The sequence below is a fragment of the Spinacia oleracea genome, chromosome 2 (assembly GCF_020520425.1).
Source record: "Spinacia oleracea cultivar Varoflay chromosome 2, BTI_SOV_V1, whole genome shotgun sequence".
NCBI lineage: Eukaryota > Viridiplantae > Streptophyta > Magnoliopsida > Caryophyllales > Amaranthaceae > Spinacia > Spinacia oleracea.
Window position 1 is genome coordinate 12,770,206 of NC_079488.1, and position 14,921 is coordinate 12,785,126.

At 40.1% G+C, this 14,921-nt stretch overlaps 1 protein-coding gene across 1 annotated transcript; it reads left to right on the forward strand.

Moving 5' to 3' along the window:
- The first annotated feature begins 422 nt into the window (after window positions 1-422).
- LOC130467238 (uncharacterized) lies at window positions 423-1,487 on the forward strand. The gene has a single exon (XM_056835687.1). The coding sequence runs from the start codon at window positions 423-425 to the stop codon at window positions 1,485-1,487; it is 1,065 nt and encodes a 354-aa protein (XP_056691665.1).
- Window positions 1,488-14,921: the final 13,434 nt, after the last annotated feature.

Consider the following 14,921-nt stretch of genomic DNA (forward strand, 5'->3'; position numbering starts at 1 on the left):
TTAGGAGGAGTTGGGTTGAGAAATGTTGATGCATATAATAAAGCTTTTCTAGCTAAGCAAGATTTTAGAATCCATAACAATCCTTCAATCTTGCTGGCAAGAGTCATGAAAGCTGCCTACAAGAAGAGTCCTATTGAAGCAGCTTTGGATAAAGATATTTGTAGAAATGCATCATGGGGTTTTAAGGGGCTATGTAAAAGCATACAAGAGGCCAGCAATAATATAGGAAAAGTTATATATAAGGGCGATGTAGATATTAGACATGATCAGTGGCTCCCTTTAAGAAAGGTTTCTTTTAAAAACAATGAAGCTGAAAATAACAGAGAAATCATTAAAGTGAAAGACCTGTTCCACCCACAGGAAAGAAGGTGGAACCATCAGCTGATATGGTCAACTTTTGCTTCTGACACGAAATTCTGAGCATGCATGTTACTAATGAAAATAAGGATGATCAGATTTTCTGGCTGACAAACAAAACAGGGCAGCCTACTGTCAAGTCTATATATAATCAGCCGACGATGGAAAAAAATCTTAATAGCTCTGTTAACAACAATGAAAAATTCTGGAAAAGGCTATGGAAGTGTGATATGATCCCAAAGTGGAAAATCTTTGTTTGGAGAATATTAAATAAAGCTATTGCAACCAGAAGCAGGATTCGCAGAAGAGGTGTGATGGTGGAAGAAAGTTGCGTCCTCTGTAAAGAATCACAAGAAAATGATAATCATTTATTCAGAGACTGTACAATTACTTGCCATGTTTGGAAGGTTTCTCAATTGGGGATTAGTGCTTGTGCAAATCGACATGTTGATGTTGCTGAATGGATAAAAAAATTTATGGTTTTCTTTTGGAATGAAGATGGTTATGATAGCCCTCGTGTCAGAATGTTTGTGACAGTGCTTTGGTCAATATGGATACATAGAAATGAAGTAATCTTCAAGAAAGTTGATACTAATCCCAATTCAGTCATGTACATTATTGAGAAGCAAATAAAGCAAGCAGAGAAGGCTATAGACTTGAAGCATTGGCAGAAGATTAAGAGTCAAAGACAAGAAGAAGGGAGTATGGAATATGTTCTTAAAGGCTATAGACTTTTTGTTGCAGGAACGTGGAAGAAAACCAGAAAAAAGAATTATGGTGAGGCAGCAATAGGATGGTGTATTATGGCAAATAACAATTTGATTGCTGAAGATGGGCAAAAGGTAAATGCGCTGGATGGATGTCAAGCAGAAACAAAGGCTATCCTCTATGGAATACAAGGAGCATGTCAGATGCAGATTCGGAGTATAAAGATTTATACAAGTTCTATGGAGGCCTTTAAAGCATTAAAGAACTATCCAACCTGCAGGATGGATCTTATCACAATCTGTGGGGATATAATTAGAGCTTCAGGAGGCATGGATGTTTGTAGAATTGAAAAGTGTAAAAAAGAAAAGACAATGAAAGCCAAAAGCATAGCTATAGGATTTAGGAGGAATAGATGTACTTAGATTTATATTTCTTTGTTTGTTTGAAATTACTGCCAAAAAAAAAACCATTTAATCAAATGAAGTGTTATTTAAAATTTTAAATACATTTTTTCTTTAAACGTGACAAAATTATTCATTTGACAATATGAAGTACGGAGTACAACTTTCCACAATTACTTTCATCTTATGGAGAGGAGATGTTAATTATATACTCCGTACCAAGTAGTAGCAAATTAACAATGTTTCATTATCTACCCATTTGTCTGAGGTGATTCTAGTTGGAAGTGAAAGTTTGTTTCTACAGATTTCTAACGTTGGTCATAAGCTTGTTTTTGGATAAGAAACGAGAGTGTTATGTCAATTTTACGAAGAGCTATCCAGGAGTAGTGTGCGCACGTGCAGGTAATATGTGTGCGCTCGCACAAAATGCAAGGAACGAGGCAGTGCTAAATCGACTTTTTTGCGCACGCACAAGAAAAGGTGTCCGTGCGCACACGAGGGTTTTGACTAGTTTACTCTTTTTTGAACCGAATTTTTTAATTCATTTAATGAACTAGTATGTATACGTACCTTTTTGGGGTATGCATTATATTTATTGTATACAATCCGCAAATTAGAGAAAGAAAGCTAGGGCTTATGAAGAAGCTTTTCATTGTGTTCACCCTTGTGCTTGTGAGTGAGCATTAGAGAGAGAATTTACTTAATACTCTTGTAAACTCTAATTTAAGTCAATACAACATAGTTTCCTAATTTAGGGTGGGTTTTATAGTTTTCACTTTTCAAGCACATTGCTTGAAGAATTTTCCTACCTCCCAAATTTGTGTCATCTTGCTTTTAATTTTCTTAATTGTTCCAATTTGTTCTTCCTTAATTACTTCAATAATCACCAATTTCTCTAACACCTTGCAATTTAATAAACTTCTTTTATCACTTAGGAGCCATTCGAGATGAAAGTCTCATGCACTATTTTGAATGAGAGTAAAGAAGAAGAAAACAAGTCTACATATTTATCATAGAGAACAACACTACATTTAATTTGTATGATGCCACATATAGAGTTCTACTCTTTATATAATTTCTCCGTTGGAGTTGATCAAGAAGTTAAAGTCGAGACGGTTCAAGTTCCTCAATTAAAGTTATGTTGTATTCTCTATGAAGACATTATTACAAATTTTGTAATAAATGAATGTTATGCCATTTCAAAAATAAAATAGAACAAGAATCAAAGTCTAACACCCTAGTTTTTAAAAAAAGGATTTTTTGTTAGAAAGGACCTTATATAAGATTGTTTGTGTGATAAAGGACCTTATATAAGAAAAGTGGCATTTTGGGACCTTAAACTTTGTTTTTTTTTGTTGACTAGGACTACTTGCCGGATTATAGGAGTTGACCCTCGTTTCACCCCTTGACTTGTGCACGTGGCAGCCGGAAACTGACACGTGGCATTTAGTTGGTTTAAAGAAAAGAAAATTTAAAAAAAATCTTAAATTCCATCCAAAAATCTCAACTGCCTTGTTTTATTAAAAAAAAGCCCAATTTTTTTTTTTGCTTCACTTTCTCTTTCCTCTGGCTGGACGTCGATGCCATTACAGGGCAATTTCGAAGCATCCCAAACAACCTTCTCACAAGAATTAAGTGCCACGGATTGTGATTAAAGCCAACGGGAATCAGGTATGATATTTTTCCCTCTCAAATTCATCCCCAATTTTTCGAATTTTGCCTCACAAGAATTAGGGTCTTTCGATTTTTCATCTTGGTTTAAAAGTGAAGATGCAGTTGTTACAGTTCCTGCCTACTTCAATGATGCCCAGCGGCAAGCAACGAAAGATGTTGGTGTTATTGCTGGATGGATTGAATGTTATGCGGAAGAATTTGGTTCGTGAAAAAAAAGGATGGAATTTGGGATTTTTTTTTTAAAAAAAACAACTAAAGGCCACGTGTCAGTTTCCGGCTGCCATGTGTGCAAGTCAAGGGGTGAAATAAGGGGCAACTCCAATAATCCGGCGAGTGGTCCTAGTCAACAAAAAAAGTAAAGTTTAACGTCCCAAAATGCCACTTTTTTTATATAAGGTTCTTTGTCACACAAACAACCTTATATAAGGTCTTTTTTAAAAGAAAAAATCCTAAAAAAAACTAATTAGCCAATTATTAGACCTTTAATTAAGTAGTAATTAGACATGATAATGTAATTTGTCTTTTTCGTCCATGCATGTTGCCAAATTGCATCAAATCATGGACAAGGAAACATTCGGCGATTGATCAAATTTGCACGTCTATGATTTAACAGCCAAGCATTTGGTACACCACACCACTACACCAGGCTAATCACACAGCAAGTACAAGATCAACTCAGCTGGCTGCTGCTGCCCAATCAAATCTTATGTGTTACATTCTTGTCGCATATCTTGCAAATCTATTACTTACCTAATTTTGTCAATCCCATTTAATTAAGATTTATTACTATAAATTTGACACATGTTTTGGGTATTTTTTTTTTTTTGTTCATGGAGAATATCAGAATATCAAATGAGTAGGTTTTGTTTTCTTTGCCTTATTTGGTTATTCAATTTTTATTGCTTATTAAATCAGATCAGATAAAATTAAAATTAGATTAGATCAGTAAAAGCAAAAAAACACTCACATAAAATATTTAGGTCAAACTAAACTGAAAATAATTTGGTGTACCCGGGTGTACCGTACACCCAAAGATACTATTGTTTCCATTGGTGATCCCTACTACATTTTCTTCTCACATGTAAGAAGAAAATGCGAGAGGGTGTACTGTAAACCCGGGTGCATGTAATATGCTTTAAGACTAGACCATACCAGATCAAACTAGACTAAATCGGATCAAACTAGACCTGAGTAGACTAGAACAAACTAGATAAGATCAAAACATTCAGACTATATCAGACCAAACCATATTAAAACATTCAGGCTAGACCAGACTAAACAAGAACAAACTAGACCTGACCAGACCAGGTCAAACGACTAGAAGAGAACAGAAAAAAAAAAAAAAAATACTCACATAAAACATTATGACAGACCAGACCAGACCCTATCAATAAAGTGAAGAGAGCAAGACCTATTTTTCTTTTCTTTGATGATTAGCGTATTTTCAATTCTTATAAACAATGTTTGACGAATAACTGTCAGATTACATATCACGTCATTTACCGGTCAATGTAATAATATAATCGTGTGCTGGAATTTAGATCTAATCTTAAACGGTTTGTCTGAACAACAAGAAAATGAATACAGAGTAGTGGGTACATGTATCTAAATTTGTTTGGATATGTAAAATTGCGTCGGTGTTAAGAGAATTATGTAGAGTACATTCAACCTAGCTAGATTAGACTTTAGTGTAAATGCGTTTTGAACTTTTGATGCATACTCTATAGACTATAGCTTGGTCAGTGGTCACAAGACTCACAACTCACGCTCACCGTCTTAGATCATGTTATCTTCACCTTATCATTGTTATTGATTGGATCATATCTTATTAAATCAGATCAGATCAGATTAGATAATGACTTTTAATTATTATTATTATTTTTATTATTTAATTAGTATACCATGCACTCATCGACTCATCGTATAATGGATTCTTTAAAAGAGGTGCGTGATATCTGTCTTTGACCTTCATTATACTAGTTGTTGGATCGTGCACAACTTTAATATACTAGTTATTGGATTGCACGCGTTTATCGCTTGGTCTCCTAAGATATTGAAGTCAATCGGCAAAATGAATTCAGCAAATAAGCAGAGGGATGAGGGAAGAAGGGTAAAACGATATAACGAAACGAAAGAAAAGCAAAGTAAAACGAAAGAAAAGCAAAGTAAAGAAATAGGCAACAATACAAGCAATGAGTGATGAACCCTAAATGGCTTGCAACAGCAATATAAAGCTTCTAAAGCGAGGCTCTAGGAAATTTCCTCCTTATAAATAGTGAATATCATGGATTTCTCCTTATATTATTATTGATAATAAGCATAGGACTATAGACATATGTATGTTAAAGGTTTGGGATATAAAGTATTTTAAATTATTACTTAACTAGTCTTGCTAATATCCTACTCCCTCCGTCCCATAATATAGTGCATGTTTCACTAATCCGACGTCCCTATATAAATGATGTGCATGTTTCTATTTTAATCTATTAATTTTTCCCGTATTACCCTCGTAAAGATATTATAATGTCAATATAGTCCTTAAAAAAGTCAGATAAATATACTTTGAAAATTGTACTTTATGTTTTTATTCAAGTCAAGATCCGTTTTTCTAGGCCCAATTAATATACTCACTGTCCAAAACCCTAGATCATCTCTCCATAAAACCAACCCTCATCCCCTGTTCATCAGCCATCTCCAATTCACTCTCTCTTCCTCTCTCAAAAGTAAACCCTAAAATCTCACTCTCTCGCAGCGCCTCTTTTCCTCTCTCAAAAGTAAACCCTAAAATCACTCAAAAAATGAAAAGTTCCTGATCTCATCCGTGGAAAATCGTCAATTTCTGGGTGTTGGTGGTTTTTCGCTCGTCAATTTGTTATGTTCTTTGTTCTTGGTTTGCATTTCTGGGTAATTTCTTGGGTTTTCTTCTTTTTACTCTCAATTACTTACTCGAACTGGGTTCCTCTAACATTTTTTGTGGCCATTCTTTCGTTTTTCTCAAATACTTACTCGATTTGTGTTTTCACCCTACTTTTTTCTCTTTGATCTGGGTTTTCTATCATTTTTCAAACACAAATATTCATACTAATCTGGGTTTTCTGGGTTTTTTATCGCATTTCTGGATTTTCTGGGTTTTTGTTCGCATTTCTGGATTTTCTGGGTTCTTGTTCGCATTTCTGGGTTTTTGCTCGCATTTTCTGGGTTTTTGTTGTTCTGGTCACATTTTCGCTTCACATTTTCCCGTGATTTGGGTTCGTATTTTCTGGGTTTTCGTTGTTCAGGTCGCGTTTTGCTTCACATTTTTGGGTGATTGTGTTTTCTGGGTTCGATTTTATCACTCTTAGTTTGTCTTTTTTTTTTCTGGTTCATTTATTCGGTTGAAAATGAGTTTTCATGGTTTCATTGATAGTGGGTGTAGACACCTACTTTTGTCCCCATTCCCGAAAGGGAAAGGTTCGATGATGAAAGCATAAATCTCCACTTGACAACGCATCTCCTATAATAAACGAATCTCAATTCCCCATTTCATTTCACCCGAAACCTGCTATTTATGGAAACCTGCTAAACATAGTAACTGCCGTAAAGGGTAGCTTCTAAAAGTGGCAAGTCATAAAAGATAGAAACCTGTCAGAATTAGGTGTTGCATTCCAACATAAATCCTAAACGAGATAGAAAACTGCGAGAATCCTATTCCTAATATGATTCGGAAATAAGAGTTACGTATTAATTAAAATCCTAAGGAGCCTAGAGTTCGTAACGGGCCCAGACGCATTCCGTCATAAAATTGATACGCGCTAAAAGACTCGATTAAGTCTCAAACTCTACGGATTTCAGGAATCCGAATCTGACTAAAGAAAACAGCCCAGACCCTATTTTCAACGCCTGGCTCCGGGCGCCGAAATCTTCGGCGCCCAGGCCTTGGCGCTGAAAATACCTGGGTACATGTTTTTTCCTAATTCTTTGCGGATTAGAACTCTGCAATTCTATCTTTCCACGAACTCTTCCCTATAAATAGACCCCTAAATTCGACGTGAAAGGAACACACACAACACACAATTATATTCTGAGTATTGACTCCAACCCTTAGCCTAAGCCTCACGCTGCGAAATTGTTCACGCGTTCTGTCGCAATCGATCCATAAATCGAACAGAACGTATCCTATCCCATAATTGAGATTCGTTAAATAAAAAGGAGAAATAGCAAAGTCAAAGTGGTTAGTTTTCTGAGAACCGTGACGCACCTCTCAAGGGTGCGTCGTAATGTGTCCCTTTTCGATGATTTAACTGCTTTCCTCGCCCTTTTTATGAACTGTTAAACTAACTAAATCTGATTGTTCTATCACGCCTAACAAATATAATATTTTTGGGAAATCGGATTATCATGCTAGGTCCCTTAATGCTATTTAAATCAGATAATCACGATCGATCTAGTATTATATGTTGCATATTGCTAAAATCAACTCAGATTAGTTTAATAGTTAACGCATGTCCCTTCAATTACTTATGCTGAGCTAGTAAGGATATCCTGCCTCTGGAGTTATCGACGAGCGAAGTACTCCTCTCGGTAGTTACAGTCCCCCGAACCCTCAATCTCTACCTTGCGGGTGTATGTTGAGAGATCCCCACACCAGGGATCACAAGGGAACCTACGACCGTCGTGGTCAAACATAATTGCACTCCCTTTATGTCACGATAACCGGTTTTTGTCAGTTTTTCTCATTGTCGTTAAAAACTGAATGGCGACTCCTATATTACTAGTCAATTGGGTGTAAACTCACAGGAAATCCAATTACACTTGATTGAATAAAAAAGAATCGTCACACCCACGAGGGACGAGGTCACACATTAGCCTCGTGCTTTTTCGACCCCCTCACAGTGGCGACTCCACTGGGGATAGTGAAGGAAATACTCGTGCTTGTAGGTAATCAAAATAGCCGAAGGGTGAAACGATCCTACCCCGCGTTTATTTCCCCATCAAGTTGGGACGACCTGAAAATCAGCATATTAATGTGAACGGGCAGAACCGCATAACGAATCTCGGCTCCCTCGGGAGTTGGGACTAAGGATACCTTTTTTCGCCAATAGGGGGGTGCATACGCCGCGCATGTTGCCCACTCGGTACTTGTGCAGGTAGTACACCTATCCCGAACCCAATCGCTCGCTCATTAGGTCCCTCTCGCCTGCATGCCCCCTTGGCTTGCACTTGCGGGTTGGCCTCTTGGGCGAAATTTGTCTGTTGAAGATACTACCTCGATCGGGGCATGTGTTGGATCTACGATAGAGGCGGTACCAAGCCAGGCGCAAATAAACTACCCATAGAAGCCTATCATAAACTACGTGGCATATTTAATTTTCAAATCCATGTTTGTAATGTAGTTATGTGTAGCGAAATATGTGATTGTGTGCGACAAACTTTCCTAGAAAACCAACGACCTTAAAAATTGCCCAAACATTCATAGACTAATTTGCCAAAGAGTTCTACCGAAACACGTGTTCCGCAAACCCGAATGATCGCCACAAAAATAAGCGACGCTCGGGATGGCCTGTAACGAATCCCACAAACGCTGTTACGCATAAAGGACGTTATTAAGCAAGCACGCAAATCGAAGTCGCATAAACAGAAGACAGGAAACGAGGACCAGCCAGGGACGCATTTTCAATGCCCCTGGCTGGGCGCTGAAGTTGCTGCTTGGCCTTCTGGTCAGGCGCAGCAGCCTCGGTGCCCGCGCGAAAGGAAAATACGTAGCACAAAAAATGTTCGTAAAAAGAATTGCTACGAGGGCGTAAGAAAAGCACTCGATTTCAAAAGCGACTCGTGAAAAAATTAATAACTCTTTGTGTCGTTGTTAGGCCTCCTACGACGACAATGCTCGGCACCAAAACCGAACGTGCTAATAACTATGAATGCCACACGGGCAAGTGTTTCGAAAATCCAAAGAATGACCAAAATAAAAAAAAAAAACCAAAAAGTGTACCAACAAAAGAAAGAGTGAAAAACCAATTTAGAGAGTCGAAGTCTAGACTAAGTAATGCTTGAAACTTTGGGAATCTAAACTTTAGCTTATCCTATGCCTAGGACTGGTCCTGCCACTTGGTGCCGATCAGGGAATCAACGGTTAGTGCGTCTCGAAGATACATCACCAACATCAGGTTTAGTGACTCCAAGCTCCGTCCGTCGTCCCTCATTCCAAGGATCTCCGCTTCCCCAACCTCGATTCGCACCTTCAAACATGTCCATCGAAGATTTGCGAGACCAGACGGTCCAAATGACCCAATTTATGGGCCAATTGAAAATGGAAAATGAAGCTTTAGCGGCTGCGCAAGCCAAAAATGACCTCGATAACGAGAAGAGGATTGAAAAAATGGTCCTACAGCAAACCATGGGGAGCAAATACTTCTCCCTCGATCCTGAACCTTTTCCTGGAAAACTACAAGAAAAGTTCAGTTCATCTGACTTACCAAAGTTCAAGGCCACGGACAACCCCCGTGATCATCTACTGAGCTTTGTGAATGCCATGAACTTGAAAGGCGTGGATAAGTCCATGTACTTACCTGCCTTTCCTTTGTCCTTGGAACCTGTGCCGCTCAAATGGTACTATCACCAGGACCCTAAGCTCTTCCCCACTTGGGAAGACTTTGTCAATGTCTTCATCAAGCAATACTTGTCGAACATGGATTTCCAAGTCACCATGCGCGAGCTGGAAGTTCTCTTCCAAAAGAAAAATGAGGGTTTCACGACCTACTTTGCTAGATGGAGGGACCAGGCGGCCCAGCTAATCAATAGGCCTCCCGAAACAGATTTGGTCCAAAAATTCATTGACAACCTGGACCCGGCTTACAGACAACACCTTAGGTACCTGGGACTTGACACTTTCAAAAGAGTTTATGATGCTGGAATAAAGATCGAGGACGACCTCGCCAAAACCATACAAAGCAAACCCACATATAAGAACAACACCTATAATCGGGGTAAAACATCCCAAGCCCAAGAAGTCCATGCTGTAGAAGAGACTCCTGCCCGAAGAAGCCCTGGAAGATGGGTCCGAGACCTAAAGTTTGCCCCACTCGGGTCGACTTTGGTACAAGCCTTTGAAAGACTAACCAATCAAGGAAAGTTAAGACCTATAGGCCCCACCCGTGACCCTCCTGTCAAAAGCAAATATTGGGTCGAAGGTACTTACTGCAAATTCCATCAAGGAAATGGGCATGACACTGAAAACTGCTGGAATCTAAAACATACGATCCAGGACATGATAGAGGATGAAGTGATACCCCTCCCTAACGTTGGAAAACCCAACAACAACAAGAGCCCACTTGGCTCTTGTCACATCTCTCTCGACCAACCAGAGAATTTCGACCCCACGGTGTATATTACACCTCAAGGTGCACCACTCGCTGTGGTCCCTATGGATCGAATCGAGAGGGAAGTGTGCGGTGTGTGGAATGATGATGCTGAAGATATTTACCTATCTCAAGTGTCGGGCCAGGACCTCTTCACTGAAACTTGGCCCGGGTATGCTCTCATTCACACCACCCCTCAGGAGCCCGAGGTCGACAACCTCACCCGATCCGGAAGAATATACCAACCGGATATTCACCCACCTCCTATGGACGACATCCCGGTTAGGCAAACTCCTGAGAATGGACGACACGCCACCGTCGCAGAAGTCATTGAAAATCCTCTCCTGAAACAACTAAAAAGAACCAAGGCCGAGATTACCATCTGGGATCTTATGTGTACTTCAAAGGAACATCGCGAAAAGCTTATTCGCTCACTTGACCTCATCTCAGTACCTACAGATATCACACTTGACTCATTGGTTAGCCATGTCACGAGAGATGATGGAGAAAAGGCCATAGTTTTCACTGATAAAGACTTACCCAAAGAGGGGGGTGCTCACAATAAAGCCCTTTACTTAGTGGTTGGATGCAAAGGACAAAACATCCCCCTAGCGCTCGTAGATAATGGTTCGACGGTTAATGTCTGCCCATTGCGAACCGCCCATTGCTTGGGGCCAGGAAACGATGACTTCCAAACCTCCACGCAAGGGGTACGAGCTTATGATAACTCCCGAAGGCCTGTATTGGGAAAAATCAACCTTACCATATAAACCGGGCCTGTGGCACGCACCACGGAGTTTCAAATAATCGACATCAAGCCCACTTTCAACCTCCTCTTGGGGCGACCTTGGCTCCATGACTTAGGAGGTGTGGCTTCTACCTTGCACCAAATGGTTAAACTTAACCATAACGGGGTAATACTAGAAATTCGCGCCCCTCCTCTCGACGTCAGTTGCACTATGGTTGGAATGGCCGAAACTGCAGACGACCTTTACGGGTTTCAAATGGAAGAAACAATCCAGTTCATCGAAGATTATGACCCAACATTCCTAGACCCGCATGCATCCCGAGTCATCCCTAGAATGCTGTTAGCTCAAGGTTATTTCCCAGGAACCCCATTGGGCATAAGGAAGAAGGAATACACATTCCATCCTTTTCCCGACAAATCTACTCCCTTTGGCTTAGGTTATGAACCAACGGAGGAAGATATTGCTGACCGTCTGTCTAGGCTACGCCTTAACAAAGCCAAACAAACCACCCTCCTTCCCCCATATCAAAGGACCCTTAACGGGATGTTCGTTCGGGAAGGAGAGGAACACCCATGCTGTGATTTCTCTGAACCCTTCGTTCAGGATGGCTTGCTAAAACCCGGATTTGAAATTTTCCATGACTGCCACACCTTGGATGAGGCACCCCTCCTCACCAAGACTAAAACAGCTGAAATATTGGACAACCAGGCTCTATGGACATTGTTTAACGAATCGAGGCCTATGGAGAACGAGACTGTGATGACTACCCTAGCTTTACAAGATGAAGGTTTCGATCCAACCCGGCTAATCTCTCCTGCATCAACACTAGAAGAGGTCGAGAACGGATGGGTGAAGACATATCAGTGGGTCAATGCAAAAGGAATGGAATTCAAGATGAGTACCGGTGAAGGACCGAAGTTTTATGAGACTAAACCCCAGGCTTGAGCCATATAGAGCACCATTAGTAAAAAGCGCCTAGTAGTTCTTTAGATTGATAGAAAAAAACAATAGAGACTTTAGATGGTCCTAAGGCCCTTAGAATATGGGTCAGTTTTATTTTAGTGTGTTTTCCTTACTTTCCGAATCAATAAAGGCGTAATATTTCTCCTAAAATTTTATTCTAACATTAAATAAACACCAAATGTACTTGCAAAATACAAAAATAAAGAGGCGGCCCACTCCAGGCCCAAAAAACAAAGCCCACTCGGTTTTGAAATAGTGCCATGGGAACCAATTCCCGAAACCCACAAAATAAACCACACTATCCCATGCATATCCCCAAAACCTAAAAAGCCAAACCAGTGTCATCATAAGAGTCAATCCATGCAACCCAGAATCAAAGGAAATCAAAATCCAAAACAATGCAAATGTTACCAAAAAAAAACAGATTCATAAAACATAGATTCCATCATACCTTTCACTAACAACACCTCAAAAACCTACACAAAGATCTTCATAACTTCCGCACCCTAACCCCATTTTCAAAACTGTTTCGAGTCACGAATAGAAAAAAATTGATTCGGACAAAAACGCATTTCACGCTAACAATCAAAAAAGCCTCCAAAGTAGCCTCAAAATTGGCCTTTAAATACGAGCAAAATATCAAGGCACAAAAAAAGAGAAATGCAAGAACATGTGAAGCAAAGCGTCGAAAATTGACCGCCCAAGTCATTTTCAGTGCCCAGGGCCGGGCGCCGAAATTTCTGACGCCCCAGCCTGGGCGTTGAAACTCTCTGCCTAACAATTTTTTTTTTCTTTTTAGAAGTGCTCGTCATTTTATCCGCACACAACGGAAAAATAACGAACACTTGGGGGGGTACAACACGTATCCAAATAGGCTTACCAACCAAGAATATAGCCATACAAATTAGTCGAATTTCGAATTTCATACTTTACACGACTTATGGCAAAAAAAAATGGCAGATGAAAATAATGATAATACTTCACTCATTTGACCGACTAAGTAATATGTTTCCACCTCAGGGCATATCTACCGAAATCCGGCATACTAGAACTTATTCAAAGGCTAGAACTACGCGCGACCTGATTCTGACAAGATACGTAGGCAATCCTTACCAAGGATTCGGTCCAATAAAAAAAAAACAAATATTCTTTGTGCAAAAAGTGCTAGACGTATAAAATACATAAAAAAGAGGAGAAACAAAAATAAATGAAAATGAAAAATAAAAATACGCCTTTATTAAAAAATAATAAGAAGGAAAACAGAGTGCTAAAAATAAAAACAAACACAACTGAAATAAATGGAGGGCACCTACACCCTAGCAAGAACTACACTACTCTAGTTCTTCTGGATCATCAAATAAAGTCTTGTAGAGGGCAATATTCGCAAGATCCACCCCCACAGTCTTCTGCGCTGCCCCAATGTCAATCTCCATAAGAACCGGCTCCTGGACACTAACTTCCAAAGATGCCAAGGCTTCAGAAACATTCTCAGTTATAGCCCGCTCAGCCTCGAGGGCACAGGCAATGGTGGGAGAAGGATTATTATCATCAACTAGACTAGCCACTGTTTCTACAGGCGGCTGAGCCTTCCTAACCCATACATTGTTCCGGCGACGATCTCCGCGAGAGCTTGCATTTCTTTTAACAACAGCAAGCCCCTTCATGTTAGGCATCTTTTTAGGCCTGAAATTGGAATGGGGAGGAACTTCCCTTCGCTTTCGATCAGGACGAGCTTTCACAGTCTTAAAATTATAGGTACGAGGTCTGGCAGAATCAGGACCCTCATATTTAACATGAATACGAGGTATCAAAAGCTCAGCCGGCTCCCCATTTCGAGCCTCGGTCCTCACATCTTTATCATCAGAGCTCATCCACAACTTGTAGTTTTCAGAAAGACCCACAAAGCCATTTGTAGCTACGGCCCAACGCGGGAGACCATCATAATACTTAGCCCACGCTAAGACCCGTGTTTGTGAAAAGGCCTCTACCTTAGGTGGTACCGTATCAGAAAAGGGGATAGTCTGCCTTAAACCATATTGACGCATGACTCGGTAAGGGAAAATATAAATGGGACGAGATAGCCCCAACAAAGAAACATAAACCGATACATCAGAACCCCCTGTCATAGTAGTCAAACCCCACCATGGTACCACCCACTTAATAGAACAAATGCCATAAGTAAAAAAGGAGGTCCATTCGGCCTCGTCCTGGCCTTGGTGCAAGTATTTTCGGTTACCCAAAGCTATAGGGCGATAATGTTTAGGATCGGCAGGAGCTTCCAAAAGTCTAAGCCGTTCCGCAAGCCAAACCTGCGAAAATAGGTACAATCGAATCAAAAGAATGAAAAAAAAATGGTCCCTGGGTCGTAGTTTCAACGCCCAGGACCAGGCGCCGAAAACTCCAACGCCCAGCCCTGGGAGCTGAAACTCAGCCCCAGGCAAAAAAAATATATGCAAAAGTGGCGTATGCGTGCGCAAGAAGAAAATTGATTACCTGCAGTAATAGGGGGCTTCCCTTAAAATGTTCAGATTTGGCATCCTTCTTCAGCTCATCCGCACTCAGCAAAGTCTCGGCAACAACCAACGGCATAATAGAATAGCAACTTTCCATCTGGCTAATCAAGGGGATCAACCTTATGTCACCGAACTCACCATTGTTATTCGACAGCAAATAATGATTCAACAAGCAAAATACAAGGGCTCGAATATTCAATTTCTGTTCGGTCATATTCT

What these genes read in the sequence shown, in the direction of transcription:
- LOC130467238 (XM_056835687.1), top strand. Translation starts at nt 423, where the DNA reads ATGCATGTTACTAATGAAAATAAGGATGATCAGATTTTCTGGCTGACA.